General features: G+C 40.7%; 1 protein-coding gene across 3 annotated transcripts in view; it reads right to left on the minus strand.

Moving 5' to 3' along the window:
* The window catches only part of TBC1D9 (TBC1 domain family member 9), a 72141-nt gene that overhangs the window by 25748 nt on the left and 23655 nt on the right, over window positions 1-22738 (minus strand). For all 3 annotated transcript variants that reach the window (XR_013545860.1, XM_020783060.3, XM_073001630.2), the window contains exons 3-8: window positions 17297-17415; window positions 16263-16491; window positions 13790-14051; window positions 9727-9934; window positions 7098-7304; window positions 1692-1862 (exon numbers count right to left, since the gene is read on the minus strand). Coding sequence is in view for 2 of the 3 variants with exons in the window: in XM_020783060.3 (XP_020638719.3) it covers window positions 1692-1862; window positions 7098-7304; window positions 9727-9934; window positions 13790-14051; window positions 16263-16491; window positions 17297-17415 (1196 nt within the window). In the remaining variant the exon portion in view is untranslated. The remainder of the gene's footprint in view (window positions 1-1691; window positions 1863-7097; window positions 7305-9726; window positions 9935-13789; window positions 14052-16262; window positions 16492-17296; window positions 17416-22738) is intronic.

Here is a 22738-nt window from a genome sequence, read left to right on the forward strand (position 1 = left end):
AGCAGTGGAAATGCCAGCAGCACTGGAAAAGCAGGAGACAGGTAACACTGGGGAGTGAGCAAAGATCCTGAGCAGCACTGGCAGGCAGACTGGAGCAGCAGAGAGCCTGTGCTGGGTGTGAGCTGTGCCAACAGCATGGGGCACAGCACAACTGAGTGAGCACAATTGTGGAGTAGCGTTTGGAAGAATGAAAGAAAAGAAACAGAAGGAAGGGGCAACAGATCGAAGCATGGCATACCCAGTACTGTGAGCAGAGCATGCATTTCTTTCATATTTAAAGGGTTCTTCAGGGAAGTCCATCAGTATTAGGTTGACCTTAAGGAAATCGAGTTTTTCTACATATTCAGGTTCCAGGTATGAGTGGTGTGGACTGACACTCTCTCACTGGGCACACCAGTTGGTGAGTGAGCCTTAATGCCATCCTTGCCAAACTTCATCAAACAGACCCCTGCTCAGTCCAGTAAGACAAGGGATCAGTCTCTTCTGACTTGCAGGTCTCCTACAGGTGCACCTCTACTTCTGCCATGTCCTTTCTCTGGGGTGGTATCCTTGAAGAACAGGTCCCTGCCACTGGTCCAGAAAACTTGTCTGGTCCAGAAAACTTGGAGGGGTGAGGGACTTGGGACTCTAAACCGCAACTGCTGGTACTGCTGTTTGGGGTGCTGCGAACATTGTTAGTCTCTTTCCGTTCTGTGTCACCTCTCAGCACTAGCTGGATCTTCTTTATTAGTTGCTGCAGCATGTGATGGTAAGTTGGTTGGCACTGCCCTTCCCTTGCTGCTGCTTAATATTCACTGCTTAATTTGGGGGTCCAAGACGGTTGCTAGAATGTACTCTTCCTGCTTCCATAAGAAGGCAAACCTGGAGTTCAACATATTCTTTAGCTTACTGGCCAAGGTCACCACTTCAGGTGAGGGGGTGGGGAGCCCACATACCTCCCTGCTTCCCTGGGTTGAAAGCTAGATTCCACCACTGCAGCATGCCAATGTTCAGAGCCTCTTGAATGTTGTAAACTGTGTAGATGCCCTCTATCAGAGCCATATTCAACAGAATCCACTAGTATCTAAAGATGCCATTATTTGATGAATTCTGAATTTTTCCAGATCCAAATACATATTCCTAACTTTATCTTGTGTATGCATCTCTGTGCATATAGACATGAAACTTATTCCCTATACATACATATGGTGGAAAAATTCTACCGTCCCCTGGTCATCTAGGAATCTGATGATGGAATGGTATCTCGAAAGCTTTTCCACACAAGGAGTTCAAAATTACTAGAGGGTGCTAAAAAGGCTGCTGTAGTTTCTTCCCTTGATTTCTCAACAATTTTTACAAGAAAAGTAAATGTATATAAATAAATGGGGAAAGACAAACGAGATTTGTAACAATTGTACAATGTGTTTCCAAATTCTTCAGTAGCTTTGGAAATCGTTTTCCTGATATTATTTATAATAAGTATTAAATGTGCTATAATTTCAACCCACATCTTTTCACAGGGAGCATGCGGACATCTTACAACATAATTTTATTTAAATAGGGAAAGAAATATTTCATGATACTGATTGTGCAGTCAACCAATCATTGTAACAAATTCTGAACATAATCTATGTTCCATTCCTTTTAAAAAATTAATGTGGCAAGAACTTTTGTAAAACATCTGAGACCAAAAAATGAGCAATATGACCTACTAATTTAGGATTAAATTCCTCAGGCGAACGCCGCCGATACATAGTCATCAGTGCCTGCGTTACAGTTGGGATGCTGTTACCATTCAAGCTGAAATGCCGTTCTCCATCTGCTTCAGAACTAAAGCTTCTCTGAGGACTTGATGAAAGGATACTACTTGCCCTTGAGTATACCTGAAGGAACAAGGAGGGGGAAATTGTACAAACTGTTCGGATAGGGGTGACGGTGAGGGGAATGCCATGGATTAAATTGCTTGAATTGTGCTAGTACAATGGTGCCTGATGACCCATTAACTGCAGATCCCCAGAAGGGCTCCTGAGCTTTTAATAGCTCGGTGGCAGGAAGCAGTTTGGCCTGTGTTACTTTTCCTGACATGCTACCCACCATCTCCTCTGCCAGCCACAGTGCTGAGCTTGAGAAATTCAAGCCGCTGAGAGCAGGAGAGGACAGGAGCAGCCAGAGGGAGCACTGCGGCAGAAAACTCACTTTTGCCAAATGAGTTCTGCTGTGATGTTTCAAAAGCATGAGTTCCATCACATTTGTTTAAGTCCAGTGCCTAAAGCCTTTTAATTCAGATTGCAGGCCTACGCCATGATTGTTTGAACGGGTTGATTTCTGCAAAACATCACTGAGAAATAAATTGGCTGAAGTGGATTTCAGGACTAAAGTGCTGGCAACAGAAATAAGATTTTAGGAATACAAAATGTTCCCTTTTAAGTGGATGTTTAATCCTCTTATTAAATTATTTCTAAGCATTCTAAAGTATCCCACACCAGCTTCATTTCAGGATCAGAAGTGAGTGAATTTCAATGAACGACATAATACTTTTTTGAAACTTAACTGGCATGTTTATTTAAAATTAAATACTCAAGAACATGCCAGGCAGCTGATCCAGAACAGCAGTACAATAAGTCTTACAGAACGTTCTGCAGGGACCAAGTTGTGGCTTTGATTTTTGGTTCACTCTGTGACAAATGCTATTTTCAAAAACCATTTCCCCCTATTTGGATTTATCTTATAGATGTCATTTTTCATGACAGTATCAAGAAATGTAATTGCTGAAAGTGCTGAGCAAAGAAATGTGAAGAACTTACTTATCAGAGATGTTTAGTCCTTTGAAGAAAAGTAACCTAGGCCAGTATCGTATTGTTAATCCTAACCAGAGTAGACCTACTGATACAGTGGGACTTATGTAAGTGCTGACTTACCATCCAGTAGTTACCATTCAGCAGTTACAAGAACCTGTATCCTATTATAGCTGAAACCAGCAATAGGATATGGGCCTCAGTAACTGTCTTCTCTAGTTAGCAATGGTTGAATGGTTGAGTAACTATGCCCTTGGGTGTCATGGCCCTGAGAAAATAAGTGTCTTCCTACTAGGCAGTTACAGCAGCTTGATGCCCACTTCAACTCTCAGATCTTCATCTTATGGAACTGTGAGATAGTCGTTTGTCTGTGGTACTTAAATTATTCTGCTAGAAACCTCTAGGAGACTTTCCTACAGCCCTATAGCAGAGAACTCTAAGTACTATATCCAAGTACAGATCCCAGCACTATATAGGGCAGACCCATGGCGGTTAAAAATGGCATCAAATGGCTTTAACTATATAGTGAAGAGACTATAGCGTGATTAAAATAATCACTGTTTGCCAGAAACAAAATTTGTTTGGGAAATTATCAACTGAAAGCGGAAGCTGAAAGAAGGATGTCTAGAGGAAAAATAGTGAGGAGAACCTTTTTCAGCATCATGGTTTTAAGTCTTCTGAGCCACTTCTTCTCTCTGTGTGTGTATTTAAATTATATGCGAGGAAAGCCAGATGGCTGCCTTGCATTCCCAAAGCTAGCCTGTCACTCTCAGGTGAAGTGCAAGATCTGTCATCAGTGTTGTTTAACTGCCTTCTCAACATGGAAAGGGTAGCCACAGCACCTTGTATTTTGCCTCAGGTAGCAAAACATCTCAGGCTGGCCCCTGGTACTTCATTCCACCGTAGGCCTGCATATCTTGTGACATACAATGGCAAATGCAGCAGTCCCATCATGTTTTGTGAGGCTGCTTGGTGCTTTTGACACCTCTATGGTGTTCCCTCAAGTGCTAGGCAGAAGGGTTGAGCCCCTACTGTGCTGCCATACATGACCCATGGACTGCATTTTGTCTGGTGTATCACAAGCACTGCAGACTCATGGCAATAGCTGAAAGGAACCCCTGTGGACATACTGAACCCAAAGCAGGAACAGAGGAATCACTGACAGTTTTTTATGACCTTTCCAAAAGTGCAGAAGTATTATTACTTTCAGTCTTTTATAAGAAACTGGTCATGCTGAAAAGTAGCACATCTGAAAACAAACAGAACAGTTTAAAAAGTATTCTGATTTAGAGAGGTTTGCTTTTAAATGGCTCATTGCCATCATTTAAAAAACACTGACAAGACATAATATCTTGGCAAGCCACATATTATGTCTTAAAATCTTCAGTCTTGGTAATGTCCCCAAGCTAATTCGAATCCATTTGCAATCCAGACAATATGATTTTTATAATTAATTACTGTAATTTTATATTCTCTCCACCATGATACATTGTACTGCTGTGTGTTTCATCTGCAAGTTGGCAAACATTCAACAGTCAATAGGAAGCATTTTGCTTATGCCAGCATCGGGCAATTTTCCAGATAAGATGATACCTTCTGAATATGGATGGCCCCTTCCCATTTAATAGTAAGGGCAAATGGTTACTTTAAAAAGAAGCAATATGAGATTCTGGAACTATAGCACCAGGATCTGAGGCTGGCAGAAGGCTTTTTGATCTTCAGTGTCCTGACCTTTTTGTAAAGCCTGAATCCAACTTATATGCCTGAGCAATAGACTTGTGGGCTCCTTAATCTTCTCCCAAGCAATGACTCTCTCTTTCCTGTTTTGATTTAAAGCAAATCACAACTTACTACCTTAACAAAAAGACAAAGTATGATTTATGCTAGCCTTGTAAACCAGGATTGAAAAACAGAGTTTATAGGGCATATGCTAATATCATTTGGACAAAGTAACAATACTTTGCCTCAAGCCTGGAAAGACAGAAGAGAAGTGTGAGGGGTCAAGAAAGAGAGTAGGGGAAATGTGCAAGGTTGAGAGTCTTTGAAAACATATTCTTGCAATACCAAATTGGTGCTATGTCTGAATCAATCTGTAGAAACCATGAGTATTTCTCTCTCTGTGCAACATATCATCTACATAAAAAGTTGCAAATTGCTGGAAAAAGAAACACATTTTAAAGGAGCCTTTTGCTTCTGCCGGACAAGTTTCACAAATACAGGAGACATACGTCTCCCTTTCCACTCTTTTTTTCTTTTCTATGCCTTCCTTTCAATCCCAGATCAAAAGCCAAACCATGTTCTGGCCCTTACAAATGCCATTCACGTTTATACTCTTCTTCTGTGAGCTCCAACTTCCTCATTTGTGCAAACAACAATTTGCTACAAGGGCTGAATCAGGGCAAATGTGGTTTGTGGAAACCACTGCTCAGCACACAATCATTTGGTCAAGCCTGGATGGGAAGTCAGAAAGCACACAAAGGGAGAAGAGAAGAAGGATATCATGTTTTTAAAGTCAGGCTCCAATGATCTGGCAATACATCTGAACTGCCTAATGTTGTCAACTAAGGAGTCCTGTTGGCTCCTAAGACATATCTAAAATGATGTTCATGTTGCATATTTGGTCCTCCAGAACTACAAAAATAAGTACTCAATCAAATCACAGCCTAGAACTGAGCTCAGTCCTAGAACATATGTCAAATATCAAAAACATACAAAACAACAAGAGAATAAAGCAAAGCAAAGTGTGCTGCTTATATACTGCCCCATAGCACTAAAGCAGTCTCTGGGTGGTTAAAAATTTAATTATGCAGGCTACACATTGCTCCCCTGCAGAAAGTTGGGTACTCTGTATACTGACCTTGGAAGGATGGAAGGGTGAATGAAACTTGAGCCAGCTACCTGGGATTGAACACAGGTAGTGAGCAGAGTTTTAGCTGCAATACTTCAATTTAACCACAGTGCCATGAAGCCCCTCTAACCACAACCAAGCAAGCACAGGTCCTCCTTGTTCCTTTTGGCAGCAGAGAACAGCCTTCTAGTGAAGCTTTTTGGGAAGAGAGAGGGCCTTGGGTGCAGTAAAGTGGCAAGTACATCACATCACAAATCTGTCTCAAGTATGATCTTGCAAAAGTTTATCTTGTGTGGATGATACATGTATTTATTTTATGGAGTTACCACTGTTTGATTCCTCTTGATCTGCCATGTCTTTAACCTATGGAATCTTGAAATTAGTTGTATAGTGAAGACTTAGAATTTTCTGCTGACATGCCAGTGCAGTATTTCCAAATTATAACACTGGAGCTCTCCAGCAGACAATTAAAAGTACCTAAACACATCTCAGGAGTCCACAGGCTGGAGTCATCACAAAGTAGTATCAAACTACTAGAAGTGTGTTGTGTAGATATACTCATAGTTCATACAAGAAAGACCAAGATTCTATAGGGTGGAATTATGGTAATTCAGGTAGTACCTACGAATCTTGTCATGTAGCTACAGTCTTAGCTAGGTGTATCAGTCTGACACTTTGTCAGATCTACCTAGGACCCAGTATATATTAGCTACCCACACTGTGGCTCTTGTAGTTATTTATTGTGCCAGCCCACTACATGAAAACTTCCTTTTTTTTCTTACAGAAATACAGTGGTGACTTGCTTAACGGGCACCCCGTTTAACGACGAATCCGTATAGCGACGAATTTTTTGCGATCGTTTTTGCAATCGCATTGCGATGTTTCTAATGGGGAAAAAATCAATTTGCGACGATCGGTAAGCTGTTTTGCTTACTGATTTTGGCACAACGATGATTTCCCAACAGCTGATCGGCGGTTCCAAAATGGCCGCCAGGTTTAAAAAAAGGCCACCCGCTGTGGTTTCGCCCGGATTCCTCACTTACCGGGTAGCGAAAATGGCCGCCGTATGGAGGATTTTCGCATAAAGGTGAGTTTTTTGCCCATAGGAACACATTAAACGGGTTTTGATGCGTTCCTATGGGTTTTTTATTTTCGCATAGCGACGAATCCGTATAGTGACAATTTTTGCTACACGGATTATCGTCGCTATGCGGGGCACCACTGTACTTGATCCAAATAGTTCTCAAACACCAAGGTAAAACATTTAAGGAAGTCCATGATACAGGTGTTCACACATTTAGAGTATCTCAGGATACAAAACAGCCTTCTCCCTGATGTAAACATTTATCTACAAAGAAGCAATCCTCACATGTTCCCCAGCTAAAACATGTGGCTCAGGAAGATTCATGTCAACAGAGAATATTTATACAACCAAGTTAAACTGAAATAATTTCAAGAAGAGAAGGAATCCTCACCTCATCATCTGAGCTATTGTAGCTTCCAGAAATCTCTTTTTCAGAGTATATTTTAGAGGTAGTCTGCTGAAGAAAGTCAGAAATTCTCTGCACTAGAAAGTCTCTGTCTTTCAAATTGGCAAAGAGAAATGTCATTCGGTTTTTTGTGCTGATGGATAGCGGGCTAGGTAATACACTTGAGCTGTCTGCCTTTTCTACAATAGTCACCTAAAGCAAAGAACAAGCAAAAGCAAATAAATACTCATATAAAAAGTTGTATTTCTTCAACACAGAGCAATAACACAATTTTACAGCCGTAGCTTGCAGAAATATTCTATATATTTTCCAGTACTTTCCTTTGACACTTTCACAACAGTTAACCTAAATACTTTATAAGAGGGATGGGAGCCTTTAGCCCTCCAAATGGTTTGGACTACACCAAGAAATTGTTCTTCCTAGCAATGTTTGTCAGGGCTTATGGGAACGGAAGTCCCAAACATCTACCAGGACAAAGCTTTCCTTCTTTATAAAACCTTAAGGTGTCCAATTTGGTCCTGGACTTGAGCCGCCCAAGATTTGCACTCCTGTAAGGAACTAGTAGATGATCAGTGTTGTATAATAAATCATCATCTTCCCGTTTTAATTAGTCTGATCAGAACAAGTGGAAGACTTTGCCATGAGCAGAGACAAAGATATGCTATCATTTCATTCAGTGACGGAATCTCGTTTGCAAGGAGCACTGTTTTGATCTAGCACGTCAGCTCCTGTAAGACAATCTTTCATCAAGCACATGAGAAATGTCTATAAAGGGAATACTTGAGACAAAATCAGTCAAAGCAAAAAGCAAGCTACAAGGTGGTAGATGAAGTCTAAAAATACTAGAGGTATTGATCTTCTCTGACAGTGACACTATATTGCTCAAATGGCCAGTTGGGTCCTGCCAATGTAGGAAGCAGCCTTCTAACTGATCAGAATATTTGCCAACGTACCTCAATAGTGTTTATTCTGATGGGCAATAGACTTCCTGGGTTCTGGGTAGAATATCATTCTCATTATCTGCCACTTGATCTCTTTCTTAAAACCAGACACCTTCTGCATGCAAAACTTGTGCCCTACCCTTAATTGTAGTCCACTCCTAACATTGTGTTGATGTTATCACTGGTTCTTGTAAAATGAATGGAGGAAGGGAAGAGGACTGTGATATTTTTATTTCTTGCACAGTAAATTTAGATTTAAATTTAACTTGAGAAAATAAAACATTATGGAAGACCTCAAGAGCATGAAGAAAATTATTTAATATCTGTAAACTACTGCTTTCAAATTGTTGATCAGAAATAATAAAAACTGCATTAGGCTTTATTAGCTTTGAGTTGTTTATTTTAATTTAATGATGTATGGTCAAGCCATTACTACAGGGTTTTAATGTTTCATTAACTAAAAGGATTCATTTCTTTGTTTAGCATTGTGCTAACTTGTATTCACAAGCTGTGTCTCAGTTACAGTGGTGCCCCACTTGACGACAATAATGCGTTCCAGCAAAATCGCTGTTAAGTGAAATCGTCATCAAGCGGGGAAAAAATCCCCATTGAAATGTATTGAAAACCGGTCAATGCATTCCAATGGGGGGAATACCTCATCGTCCAGCGAAGATTGCCCATAGAGAACCACTGATCAGCTGTTAAAAATTGCTGTAATGTGAAGCTTCCGTCTGGAAAGCAGCCATTTTGAGAAGGGAGGGAAGCCATTTTGCAGAGGGAAGCCATTTTGCGGAACAGGAAAGCAGCCATTTTGAGAAGGGAGGGAAGCCATTTTGCTGAGGGAAGCCATTTTGCGGAGCCAGAAAGCAGCCATTTTGAGAAGGGAGGGAAGCCATTTTGCGGAACTGGAAAGCAGCCATTTTGAGAAGGGAGGGAAGCCATTTTGCTGAGGGAAGCCATTTTGCGGAGCCAGAAAGCAGCCATTTTGAGAAGGGAGGGAAGCCATTTTGCGGAACTGGAAAGCAGCCATTTTGAGAAGGGAGGGAAGCCATTTTGCAGAGCAGGAAAAAACAGGCTCCTAATCAACGTAAAGCGGATTTCCCCCATTGGAACCATCGTTTTGCGATCGCAATAGTGATCACAAAAATGTAATCGTCAAGCAATTTCGACATCATGAGGGATAAGCGTCTAGCGGGGCACCACTGTACTTATGTTCTTTCCCCTCAGTCTCCCCTTTCAACTAGGCTCATCTTTTATTTTCTTTAAAGCTAAATCTATTTCCTAATGTAAGACAGCCACATTAACAAAGCATACTCCAATTAAACAGGAAAACATTCTTTATGTTGTTTATTTCCTTCTTCCCTCCTGGCTCCTTTTTTATTGTGTATTATGTCCATTAGACTGTATGTCATTAAAGTGCAGAATCAACTATTCTATCCTTCATACATTATACAGCAGTTAACTTTACTGTAGATTAATATTAGCTAAAAGAACAGGACTTAAAATTTAATAAATCTTTGTGGTGAAAAAAAAAGAAACAGCATCAACCTTCTGTATAACTTTATACAAACCAAACAATTACCACAAACTGAAATGTAATGGACTCCAGCAACTGAGATGCAACCTGGAAACCAAGAAATCAAAGTATGACATATGCAATACAGTATACCAACCTCTCGAAGTGGAATAATGAGACTACACAGGTTTTCTTCCTTACTAGTGAAACAGATGTAATTTGTAGACACAAACATCTGACCCAAAATGTGCATTTTGTTAAATGGTGTCCATAGAGTACAATCTGTATGCCCATCTAGTTTTTCATCCTTTGGAAGTCGGAACAAGGCACGGTACCTTTCACTTTTTGCTCTGGCATCAAGGTCCCTGAAGAACATATTTCAGAGGGTCAGTGTTCATATTCAGCTTCGATACACATCATCACCCACAGACCAGATAAATGAATGAGAGCTATATACACACATACGCAATTCAAACATGAGTAACAGGCAGAGAATTTATTTCTTTATGGGAGAATGTATTTGTAGCCATACCTGTGTATAATGTTCCATCTTACTAACTAACTATTTAAGGTTAATATCACCGTCAGATTCAAAGTGAACCCCAATCTCGGTTCAACACTTCCATTAAAGATAACCATTAGAAATAACCATTGGTAAGATGAGAGGTATAACAATCAAATCAATCAAAATGAGGAAATTAACTTGGTGTTGTCTGCATTGAGGAATGGAGTAATTTAAGTCAATGAATGAGTGTTAATTCATTAATCAAGTTGTTGGTTGTAGGATTCATATAGAATGGCATGTGGATTGTTACTACTGACACTTATAGTGGCATATTTGTTATAGAATCCTTCAAAAGTGCATTTTTTGCTGGTTTAACGTTCCATTCCCTGGTCTGGCACTTTTTTTCCTATACAGTGGTGCCTCACTTGATGACATTAATTCGTTCCAATGAAATTGCTGTAGAGCAAAAACGTCGTCAAACGAAATTAAAAAACCCATTGAAACGCATTGAAACCCCCTTAATGCGTTCCAGTGGGCTGAAAACTCACCGTCCAGCGAAGATCCTCCATAGGAGTGGCCTTTTTCAGGTGCCTGTAAAGCGAAAAATGGCTCCTAAACACAGCGGGGAGCCATTTTGTACACTCGGTGGCCATTTTGAAACCCAACAATCAGCTGTTTGCTGATCGTCATAAAGTGAAAATCAGTTCCCGAAGCAGGGAACCGATCGTCGCAAAGCGGGAAAATCCCATTCAAACCATCGTTTTGCGAGTGCAAAAACCTCACCGTCAAGCGGATTCGTCGTTAAACAGGGTAATCGTAAAGCGGGGCACGACTGTATATGGACTACAACTGCAATAACAGGGTTGTCAGATGGGGGGTGGCAGTTTAACATGTCTGGAAGCTGTTCAGCTCAGTAAGCTGGACCTGCTAAAGAATGGGATGTGGTTCACAATCTGTTCAGTAACATTTTGACACTGATCTAGATCAGAGCTATTTCCCTTCTTTTGACCCTCATCCATCTTCGTCAACATACGGCATCATTTGGCTCCACAATCACTCACTACACATATCTCTGGCACTGGTTTGGAAGTAGGTTTGGAAGTAGGAAATGTGGTGGTGGTGTTTTTTCAAAACAAGGGGCATTGTTTTATTCAGTACTAATGAAGAGATGAAAAACTGTTATCTTTAATACTTTATAAACATAATGTCACACACATTAGGATCATTCAGATGAGAAATAAAGCATGGAAACAATTTTTTTTTTGAAAAAAGCAGTATTTTAAACTCATAAACTAACAGAGAGTAATGTGAACAAAAAATCCTACATCTATTTGTACTGATGTCAAACCACATAGTTGTATTTTAAAATGAAACATGTTTTGTTTTTGTTTTCTAACTTCTGTCCCTCTCCTGATTCAAAAAAAGCAGGCAGGTTGGATATACAAAGGATACCTTGAAGACCTAAACATTTATTCACCAGATCATCTGGAGAAATGGGCTTCCTGGAAATAAAAGGCTGCAGTCTTGTATCTATGCATGTAAAAGTAAATCCCACAGAATTCAGTGGACTTATTTCTCAGTACACTTGTATATTACTATGCTGCACTTTAAACAAAGTTTTTTATGGAAAAAAATTAGGCAAGAACACTGTTTGCATTGTGTTTCCTCCAAAATTATATATACAGTGGTACTTCAGTTTATGAATTTAATGCGTTATCCGGGATGTTTCGTATTGCAAAAAAAAAAAAAAAAAAAAAAAAGTAAACCGAAACATGGTTTCCCATAAGAACGCATTGAAAACCAATTAATCTGTTCCAGAGGTCAGAAAAAAGTTTTTTTTTTTTTTAAAAAAAAAAGTATTTTATTTGTTCAAAACTCTTTATAAAGTGTACTTTAAAGGCATAAATGCTGTACAGGGACATAATTAATCAAGCAATAACATTTCAAACATCCAACTTCAACTTTTAAAACATCACACATCACCTTTTGAAACATGGCAAATTGGGGAAACTTGCTTCATATTGCGAAAAAATTTTCATAAACTGAGCCATTGTTTTCAATGGATTTTCATTTGTAAACCAAAAATGACATTAACCGAGGTGTTCGTAAACCGAGGTACCACTGTACTACTATACAGTGATACGTGTGCACTGAGCATTGGATTGGAAAAAAATTAACTAACTCAATGGCGAGAAGTGCCTGGCTGCAGAGCCAAGGGCTTGGAACACAAATCCCCACTGTGCCTCCTGAGAGCAGAATTACGTAATTGGGTTTGCCCTGCCACCTACGTAGCCCTGGGAAAAGCTGTATGGTCCCAGAATGACATCAGGAGGAGGAACTGGTAAACTACAAATGAGTACTTCATTCCATAAAAACTCTGGGAGGACTGCCATAATTTAGAACCAACTTGAAAATATGTAATTAATAAGCAGATTGACTTTTATCCATTATACTATCTTTTCAATCCTAACTACTATTCACTTTTTTCCCTTCCTAGACTCAACCTTTTCCTGGCATCTCAACACCCTTTCAATTAGATCTCAGAGAAACTGGCATATCAAATAACCTTTAACAATGAAAGAGAAATTGCTCAACAGGTGGCCTTCTAGGTAGAGGGCATGGGGATAATTAACGGCAATTAACAAGAAAACTTCCTTGATGTCATATTGGAAGCGCTGAATTAGATTGAAATGGTAAACTACTGCCATTATGGCCCAAGTTAAGTGAAAACAACCTTAGATGTTAATGAATTATTTCCCGGGTCTGACACAAGGACAAAACAGAAGCCTATCCAGTCCAGTTTTCTGTTCCCCCAGAGGACGCCAGAAGGAAGACATCCACACATTAGGACCGTCCTTCTTCCCCTCTTTTTCAGTAACTGTAATATACGGCAATCATAAGTAGGAACCACGACTGATAGACCTGGTCCATTTGCCTACACAAGCTTTTTCTTTCCACTTGAGCCAGCTGCAAGTGTGAGCTTCATTTCCTTAAATCTAAGCTCTTCTAAAATCAGAGGGATTACAAACAAATCAATTGTGGGATATTGATATTATCTGTAGAGCACTATCATTAAACATGAAGCACTACACAGCAGAAAGAGCAAATAAAGAAACAAAAAGGCAGGTCCCAAGCCCAAAGAGTAGAGAGGACAAGACATGTAAAGGAGAGAAGGGAAACAAAGGCAGTGAAGAATGTGGCCCCAGCAGTGGCAGTACAGCAATCTCTGTTCCCCTGTCCGCCTCTGTGTAGGGAGTGAGTTCCCACCCTTACCTGCAAGTGTCAGGAAATAGTGCTCAAGCTCAGAATATCATAGTTAGCATAGAGCGATCACACAGTTGCATTTGGAGTCAGCTGCTTTGAAATCCATGTGCTGCGTTATGCAAGCATCATTTAACATTAGTCCTACCTAGAGCAGACCCAGCAAAATGAATGCTAGTTGCTAATCACCACGTATTTTAATCAGCACTTGTGTGCCTGAACTCTCTGCCTCCATCCACTATCTCTTGACTCTGAAAGGAAAAGAATCCTCCTCCTCATTCGTTGGGTTCTACAATGGCACCCAGAGATCTGAACAAACCTCCGTACTTTCACTGGGAAAGCTCACTGTGAGCAGGAACAGTTACACCCACTTGTGATTTCAGGAGGACATAAATTTCACCAAGGTTTTGAAATAAAAAAAGACACAAACAGATACACCAACTTGGAAACCTACCGTTTCAGAGCAGATACTTTTTTGGGGGACTTCTTTTTAAGCCTGGGGAGTGACCGGTCTTGCTCAAAGCCTTCATTGTCCAAAAGCTGCCTCATGGCGATGTTGGCGAGCTGCTCCATTAGCTTAAAGGTTTCGTTGATGTTGAGAAATACCGAAAAGAAATGCTGGCTGGACCTTGTGCTGACTTTGATAACATCAGGCAAAAGCAGAGTAGCATTCTTCTCAAGCTGGGTGATGTCTACCCACCGGATGACGAGCTTAGCTGGTCAAAAGGAAGAAAAGCTTCAGCAGAAACCAAGCTCTCTCAGTAATTACAACAGCAATTGAGTTGATACAATTGTCTTATTCCGATGCTTCATAGTAAAGTCCCATGAATACCTATTTAGATAAGTGTCAGTGCCCTCAAGAGGGTTACTCTCAAATAGCCGATGCTGGACATGGCCATCACTTTCCTTATAAGCAACCTGAAGGCACCTGGCTAGAGTACAAATATTTCAGAGACCTCTCTCACATCAAATCACGACTGGGAAAAAGGCGAGTCTACAGATGTTGTTAGAAACAAATCCCATCAGCTTTAGTCACCATAGCCAATGGCAAGGTATGATAGGAGTTGCAGTTGGACAACTTCTGGAAGGTCACATGCCCCCCACCATACCTTAAATTAATATAATAACCACTTCAAACACACACACACACACACAACATATACCAAACTCAACTTATGGTTTAGTTGCAAAACAAGAGTTTAATCAAAGGAAAACAAGTTAAAGATACACAGCCCCCATGAGCAGTGGTGGTCCTTCACATATTTTTATGGCCTACAGCTCCCATTAGTCCTATCCAGCAAGGGCAATGTTTAGCGATTATACGAAATAAAGTCCAAAAACTTCTGGAGGGCCACATTTGCCCACCACTGCTGTAGGTGAGAGAGCAGTCGAGTATAAGTAAAGTAAGACTGTGAAAGCAGGCATGCATGCCAGAGAGAGGGAACACAGGTAGGCTCACACGAGAGCAGCCAGGCACATGGACACATACATGAGAGAGGGTGTGCGCTCAAGAGAGTGGGCAAACATGCATGTGAGAAACGTGAGTGAGTAATAATGGGCAGGTTTGCACTTGCCTACATGCAGGAGAGTAGCAGATAAAGGGAAGAGAGAACAAATGTGGACAGGCATGTGTGCACGAGAGAGAGAGCAAGTACAGGAGAGCACAGATGCACAAGAAGCTACAAGAGCAGGTATGTGTGCATGTGAGAATAGGAGCGTGTGGGTGTGCATGAGAGAGAACGGAGCATGTGCACAACAAATAGGACATGTCAGCTAGAGAGCAAAGGGGGAAAGAGGGAGAGGAAGAGAGGCCCTATGCAGGGGAATACATGCACGAATGTGGCCCCAGAGGTGGAGGGGGGGAAGAAAGCAAGCAAGCAAGTGAATCTGGGGTGTGCGGCTTTTGCACATGCGAGCAATGTGATTTGGTATAAGTCAGTTGCCACTTTCCATTAGGCTTGGCATTGAAAGCTGGGATGAGGCACTGGGTAGGACTGATGTTTAGAAGTCACCTTTGGGAGACATGGAATCAGTATAACCTACTTTCCGTATCAGTCTCTAGAGTCTATGACTAGCACATTGTAGCTCAGGAGGATCCATAAGCAAGGCCCTCTCATATCTGTTGTTCAAAATATCTGCTATTGAGAGGCACAACAACTCCAAACATGGACGCTTTATTTAGGAAGACTCTCTATAATTCTGCCAGCCAAGATGGCACCCAACCAAACATGGATGTGATTTTTAATTCCCAATGCTCATCCTGCTCTATATATTCAAATAAGTTGTGGGTGGAGAGAGTTCTATGGAAATACATGTTATGATAGTTCAATCTAGCCACTACATGCTTGTAAAATATCTCTCACTGTAGAACTCCAGGCAACCTGACATTTCCTTGGACCAGAAATGCTCTCCTGTCCCCAACTGGATAGGGGTCATAGTTCAAAGCATCTGGGAAGGAAGTACCAAGGGGAACTTTGCTTTATAATGTATTTATTTATTCCAGTACTTTCAGTGTAGCATAAACAAAAATGACCACTAGAGCGCACCAGGGAAAATTCCCATGTATTCATAAGCAACAACAAAACAAGTTATTTTTGCAGATGGGGTAGGTGTAAAAGTAGCAATCTGCTATTGATCCAAGTTAGTGGATCAGTAGCAGATTGCTACTGTTAGACCTACCCCATCTTGTTTTGTTGTGAGTAATGGAATAAGTTGCTGTTAAAAAGTAACATTCTGTGCTTGGGTTTTGTCAACTCCTGGACTATGCCAAATTCATGAAAGCTAACTCAAAGGAAGTGGTTCTTTCCAGATATCTGCACACGCCTCCCTATATTTCCAATGTTAAGAATGCTCTCTTTTTTTACTTCACACCATGACTAAACGGCTAATGAAGTACACTAATGAATGTAGAAGCCATTCCTGCATACCTTCCCGCCCCATGAGAAAGGAATAGAAGCACAGATGGTTGATGCTGAGATACATCCAGCCCTGGCGAGGGACCTTTCCTTTCCAGTAACTGCAGGAGTAGTAATTCACTAGTTTTTCTTCCTCCGGCATCCCAAACAATTTGTGGAACTTCACTATTGCTTCTTTGAATTTCTCTGTGTCATCATCTTCCCTGATACCATTGATTTTATTATATTCTGCGATGATACCCTGGAACAGAGGATCACACAGGTCAGGCTGGTCACCCAGAATGCATGTGAAGTTGTATACACTTTGTGTTTACGTTCCAGCCACTGGGGACCACAACCACACACTCCCTTTTAGCCTATGAACCAACTTACCATAGCACTGTTTCTGTCAACTGCAAGAGAAAGCCTAAATCGCTAAATCCAACTTAATTAGGATGCTGAAGAAGAGGACAGCTGAGACATGGGGCTTTTCAGCATTTATTGGCTTGCATGTCTCACCAGCTTGAGAGTGGCAAAGACAACAGGAGTTCTAATTACAGTCTAATCAGAGAGAGCTAGAAATTCTTCACAGAATCTTCTCACAGAATCTTTGGAGAGAAAAGGGTAAGTGGGAACTCCATATGGCCAAAGTGTGGAGAACTACCCAATCACTCCCATCTTGACAAAAAAAAAAAAAAAGGTTTTAGCCATTAGTGTCTCTCAAATGGCAATATCTCTCTGAATACACATGATATGGCTCAAATCTATGTATGTGTTGTCTGTTCATAAGATAAAAATTCAAAAATCCAACCAGGTTAACAGGAACCTCAGGCATATGCCTAAGGCAATTTGTTGGATCTCATCCTTTGTATTCTGCTTCATCACAGTGACATGGCTGTTTATACTGGTTTGTGCTTCCTGAAGCTAGACAAGATAGTCTTTATATAGGAGTGCGTTTCTAAAGACAAAAGTATACAAGTCAGCAAATCAAGTATAAAAGATAAATGTACGTATTAGCTTTCCCTACTCAAACAGACAAATAACCATGCTAACAATACAGCTACTACCTGTATTTTTCCTCTGACAAATGTGTTTATATCATTTTCATTTTCGAAGATAGATAAAGTTTGTAGTAAATTCTGTTCAAGCCATTCCCAGTTTTCAGTTATTTCTTTCCTTGAACAACCTAAGGTAAGAATAAAATAAATTACAGAAGATTCTTGTAATCTGTTCATCAAGAAGCACAAAATGTATAAGTATTCTTACTATTACATTTAGTATAAGTAACATCGGACACATTAGAGAGGTGAAAGCTGCATAATGTACAATTTAAGCAGACCATTAAAGGAAAATAGTTTCATTCAACAAAACACCGTTGCTTAATGGGAAATTATATGATCACATTATTGAACAAGGTTATGGTTCTTAACAGACATACTTCTCTGTCACCACTCCTCCTTTGTACAACAGGAAGAAGAGATTAGAAGGATCTGCTCTCAACTTTAAATCACAGTTCTCTGATAAGCTGGAATTCAGGGAACCGTGGTTTGTTGAAACGTTGGTGTCAGAACAAGCTAAGATCAGAAATGATGGTTCTCAATAGAGACGGACACAAACCTGTTTGGAGTTCATGCTGGTTTGTATGCAGGTGCTATATGTTCCCTTCTCCTGCTTCCACAGCTGAATCCCTCACACACCAGCCAGTGACCGCTTCTCTCTTCCTTCTTTTTGACTGTTTGACTAAAATCTGATAGGAGCACAGGCTTCCTTGCCCCCCTCCTTGGCTGACTGCCCACCCAGAGAAGAAGTCAGGACAGACAACCCCCGTGTCCCTGCCAAGGACTAGTCAAACAGCTGAAGAGGAGGAGAGGTGAGTGCGTAATTGGCCATGGAGGTGAAGGAAGGGACTGAGGTTCCTGCCTATCTCTAACATCTGAATGAGCTATGGCAAGAATTAATGGGTCTCTCCAGGTGTCCTTGCCCTCAAGGAGACTACTGTAATGCGCTCTACGTGGGGCTGCCTTTGAGACCGACGCGGAATCTCCAGATGGTGCAAAATACAGCGACAAGACTTCTTACAGGGGTGAAAAGATACCACCATATTCCCCCCACTCTGGCCACCTTGCATTGGCTGCCCATTTGTTTCCACATTGATTTCAAAGTCCTAACAATGACATATAAAGCCTTAAATGGTTTAGGACCTTGATATCTGGCAGAGCGCCTTCTACCAGTTCTGCCAGTTGTTGTTGTTGTTCCAGCCAGGCCGGGCAGCTGAGGGGCCTAATGCTGAGGGAGTTCTGGAAGAACGAGGAACTGGTCCTTCTCGGCACTGGCCCCTCACCACTGGAACAACTTGCCAATGGAGATCTGCCTGGCTCCCTCTCTGGGTGCTTCAGGAGTAAAGTTAAGATCTAGTTATTTGGGCAGGCTTTCCCACCTGCTGTATTTTAAATTTTACATTTTTGCCATCTTGGATTTATGCATATGTTTATTGGTCTAACTGTTTTTTAAATTTGTAATGCCACCCAGAGTACACGTTTAGTCTAGATGGGCGGGGTAGAAGTCATAAAATAAAATAAAATAAAAAACATTTCAGCCATCTATGGATTTGTTCCATTTTGACCAGGTTCATGTGACCTATACTGTTGTTGTTTAGTCGTGACCGACTCTTTGTGACCCCATGGACCAGAACACGCCAGGCCCTCCTGTCTTCCACTGCCTCCTGGAGTTTGCTCAAATTCATGTTGGTTGCTTCGATGACACTGTCCAACCATCTCATCCTCTGTCATCCCTTCTCCTCTTCCCCTCACACTTCCCCAACATCAGGGTCTTTTCCAGGGAGTCGTCTCTTCTCATGAGATGGCCAAAGTACTGGAGCCTCAGCTTCAGGATCTGTCCTTCCAGTGAGCACTCAGGGTTGATTTCCTTCAGAACTGATAGGTTTGTTCTCCTTGCAGTCCAGGGGACTCTCAAGAGACTCCTCCAGCACCACAATTCAAAACCATCAATTCCTCGGCGGTCCTTGAGCCCGACATCCTGGAGAGTGAAGTCAAGTGGGCCTTAGAAAGCATGGCAAACAACAAGGACAGTCGAGGTGATGGCATTCCAGTTGAACTATTAATAATCTTAAAAGATGACGCTGTTAAGGTGCTACACTCAGTATGCCAGCAAGTTTGGAAAACTCAACAGTGGCCAGAGGATTGGAGAAGATCAGTCTACATCCCAATCCTAAAGAAGGGCAGTGCCAAAGAATGCTCCAACTACCGCACAATTGCACTCATTTCACACACTAACAAGGTTATGCTCAAAATCCTCCAAGGTAGGCTTCAGCAGTATGTGGACCGAGAATTCCCAGAAGTACAAGCTGGATTTCGAAGGGACAGAGGAACTAGAGACCAATCCATGCGAAGGATTATGGAGAAAGCCAGAGAGTTCCAGAAAAACATCTACTTCTGCTTCGTTGACTATGCAAAAGCCTTTGACTGTTTGGACCATAGCAAACTATGGAAAGACCTTAAAGAAATGGGAGTGCCTAACCACCTTATCTATCTCCTGAGAAATCTATATGTGGGACAGGAAGCAACAGTTAGAACTAGATATGGAAACACTGATTGGTTCAACATTGGGAAAGGAGTATGACAAGGCTGTATATTGTCTCCCTGCTTATTTATATGCAGAATACATCATGCGAAAGGGCGGACTGGAGGAGCAAACTGGAATTAAGATTGCTGGAAGAAATATCAACAACCTCAGATATGCAGATGATACCACTCTGATGGCAGAAACTGAGGAGGACTTAAAGAACCTCTTAATGAGGGTGAGAGAGGTGAGCGCAAAAAATGGTCTTAAGTTCAACATTAAAAAAACTAAGATCATGGCCACTGGTCCCATCACCTCCTAGCAAATAGAAGGGAAAGATATGGAGGCAGTGACAGAGTTTACCTTCTTGGGCTCCATGATCACTGCAGATTGTGACAGCAGCCATGAAATTAAAAGTCGCCTGCTTCTTGGGAGGAAAGCAATGACAAACCTCGACAGCATCTTAAAAAGCAGAGACATCACCTTGCCGACAAAAGTCTGCATAGTCAGTTATGGTTTTTCCTGTACTGATATATGGAAGCAAGAGCTAGACCATAAAGAAAGCTGACCTATACTAGACTTTAGTAAAATGATCGTTCTTTTGCTTCAGACTAGACGTTTAGCATTTTTTTTTTACAAAGCTTGGTTGCCTCTCTTAATCTTACTTCGCACACTGAGGCATGATCAACAGCTGTACGGTGACTGGCAAAAACCTACTGCAAACATTTGCTAACAGAGGCTTTATGTTTTGACCAAACTAAGAAATGGAGATTCAGTATAATACCAGAGATTAGACTGTTCTAATCTCTTTTAAATTAACATGCTTAAACTTAATTACCATTATGTATACAACATATTTTAAAAAATGTGGAAATTAAGGCTACTCATGTAGGATCCTTGATTAGGAAAAAAAAGAGGGCATAGAGGAAATAACAACATAGCCATTCCTTTCTCCATACCAGCAAATACACTATGCATAAACCTCATTCTTTAAATTACCAAGCATTTAAAATATGCTTAACTTCAGCTAAAACATACTTAAAGATACTGTAATTGCTGCATTAATAAAATGTTACAATACATATTCTGTAAATCAACTGCAGGCTTTGTTATAGCAAGTGTCAGAAAGCCATAGCAACATGCAGTGCGCAAATCAAATTGCTTCCCATGCAGTATATTATAAAGCTAACAGAGTAGAGAAATTATTACCATGAAATTGGAAGCATAAGCTTATCTCAAAACCCTGTTCAGCTGATGAAGAATGAGATCATTTTTCTGCAGCTTCCCTGTATTTCTGCACTGCACTTTGAACACAAATCTTGAGAGCCTACGTAATTTAAGCAACAGGAGCAAAGGCTCATATATGATCATCACATTGTGCTTTGCTTGAGATTACGCTATGAAAATGAATTGTTATGATTACAGATGGGGTTCAAAGGCCAAGTTATTATTCCAGTAGCTTTTACATAGCTACAGAGAGTTGTGAAGTAACATATGGGCATTGCACTTAAATCAAAATCACTCGAAAGAGAAGCCATAAATAAATAAATAAATTAGCTCTCTGGTGGAGAATAAAAAATGTGGTATTACTGCACTGTCACCATATCTGTTCTGCATTCATCTTTTAAATTACTTCTGAGTTATGGATAATTATGCTTGAGGTTATAATATAGCATTTCTATATATCAAAATCATTTTGTTTCTGCATTTTGAAGCTGAGCAATATGGCAGAAATGGCCAATTAACTCAAACGCCTCTTCCTCTCTGCACTCTAGTACTAGCCCTTACGGTCTTCTTCTGTACCCTTTGCCTGGTTCTAGTATTGTCTACCTAGCCATCTCAACACCCATATGAGCCACCACGGAACATTATGTTTATCCTCCACCATCATTTAATGAGACCACCCCTCCCCAGCTTGGTTTATACTGAAGGAGGAGCATATTGGCAGGGATATTTACAGCAACCTCTCACCTTAAAAATAGACTAATTTCATAACTGTATCTCTTTTTTAATATTTTATTTAATATTTAATAAAATACAATACACAAAACCATAAAATAGTTATAAATCATGAAACCCCACATAGTAAACATCTCAAATGGTATTATTAGTTAACATAACACATATTTCCATAAATCAGCATGGCTGGGGGGTTGCTAAGAGAATCATTATGATTATAAAACTACTGAATAAAAAGGAAGGCAGCTATTACAGAACAAATTTATACTGGAATTCTGATAGCTCAGCTGTGGGGGCAGTGAATTTTTCCATTAAAACTAATTTCATAACTTTCAATGCAACAAGGGCCAAATTGTAGACAGGCTTCATGCTAGACTGTGCAAGCAAGCCGAGAAGATTTGGGGGATTTGGAAGACAGTGAAAGATATTTGAGCAACCTGCCATCTAATGCTATTTGAACAAATTATTACAACATCATTGCTGCCACCATGTGTAGATTTTTACTGATCAGGAGCACTGGATTTTTCTGGGCTTGCTGTGTGTGTATGCACCTGGCTTTTTGTGGAGAAAGGACACTGGATTTACACAAATACAAAATGCCCAATTTTGTAGATGCATTCCATTCACAGATTGCATGTTCTCTGCAATTTGCATAAATCAGTCAAGACAGTGATCACTGCTGCCTTGAGAGGATTTTTCACAGCTCTTCACATTTCACCAAAGTTGCCATTTCAAACTATGTGGAAAACTGGCCCTCAAGAAATGTGTGAGAAAGCAAATAATCTGCAATTATGCAATTATGTATGTGTAAAACATGACAAGGACTTTTGACCTGGTCTAACTGATCCATTTTTGGACACAAAATAGGCCCTTTGTATTATATACCCAACAACATGAATTTGACCAAACAACATGAATTTGACCCAACTTCAGAAGGCAGTGGAAGACAGGAGGGCCTGGCATGCTCTGGT

The sequence above is a fragment of the Pogona vitticeps genome, chromosome 5 (genome assembly GCF_051106095.1).
Source record: "Pogona vitticeps strain Pit_001003342236 chromosome 5, PviZW2.1, whole genome shotgun sequence".
In the NCBI taxonomy this organism is placed as follows: domain Eukaryota; kingdom Metazoa; phylum Chordata; class Lepidosauria; order Squamata; family Agamidae; genus Pogona; species Pogona vitticeps.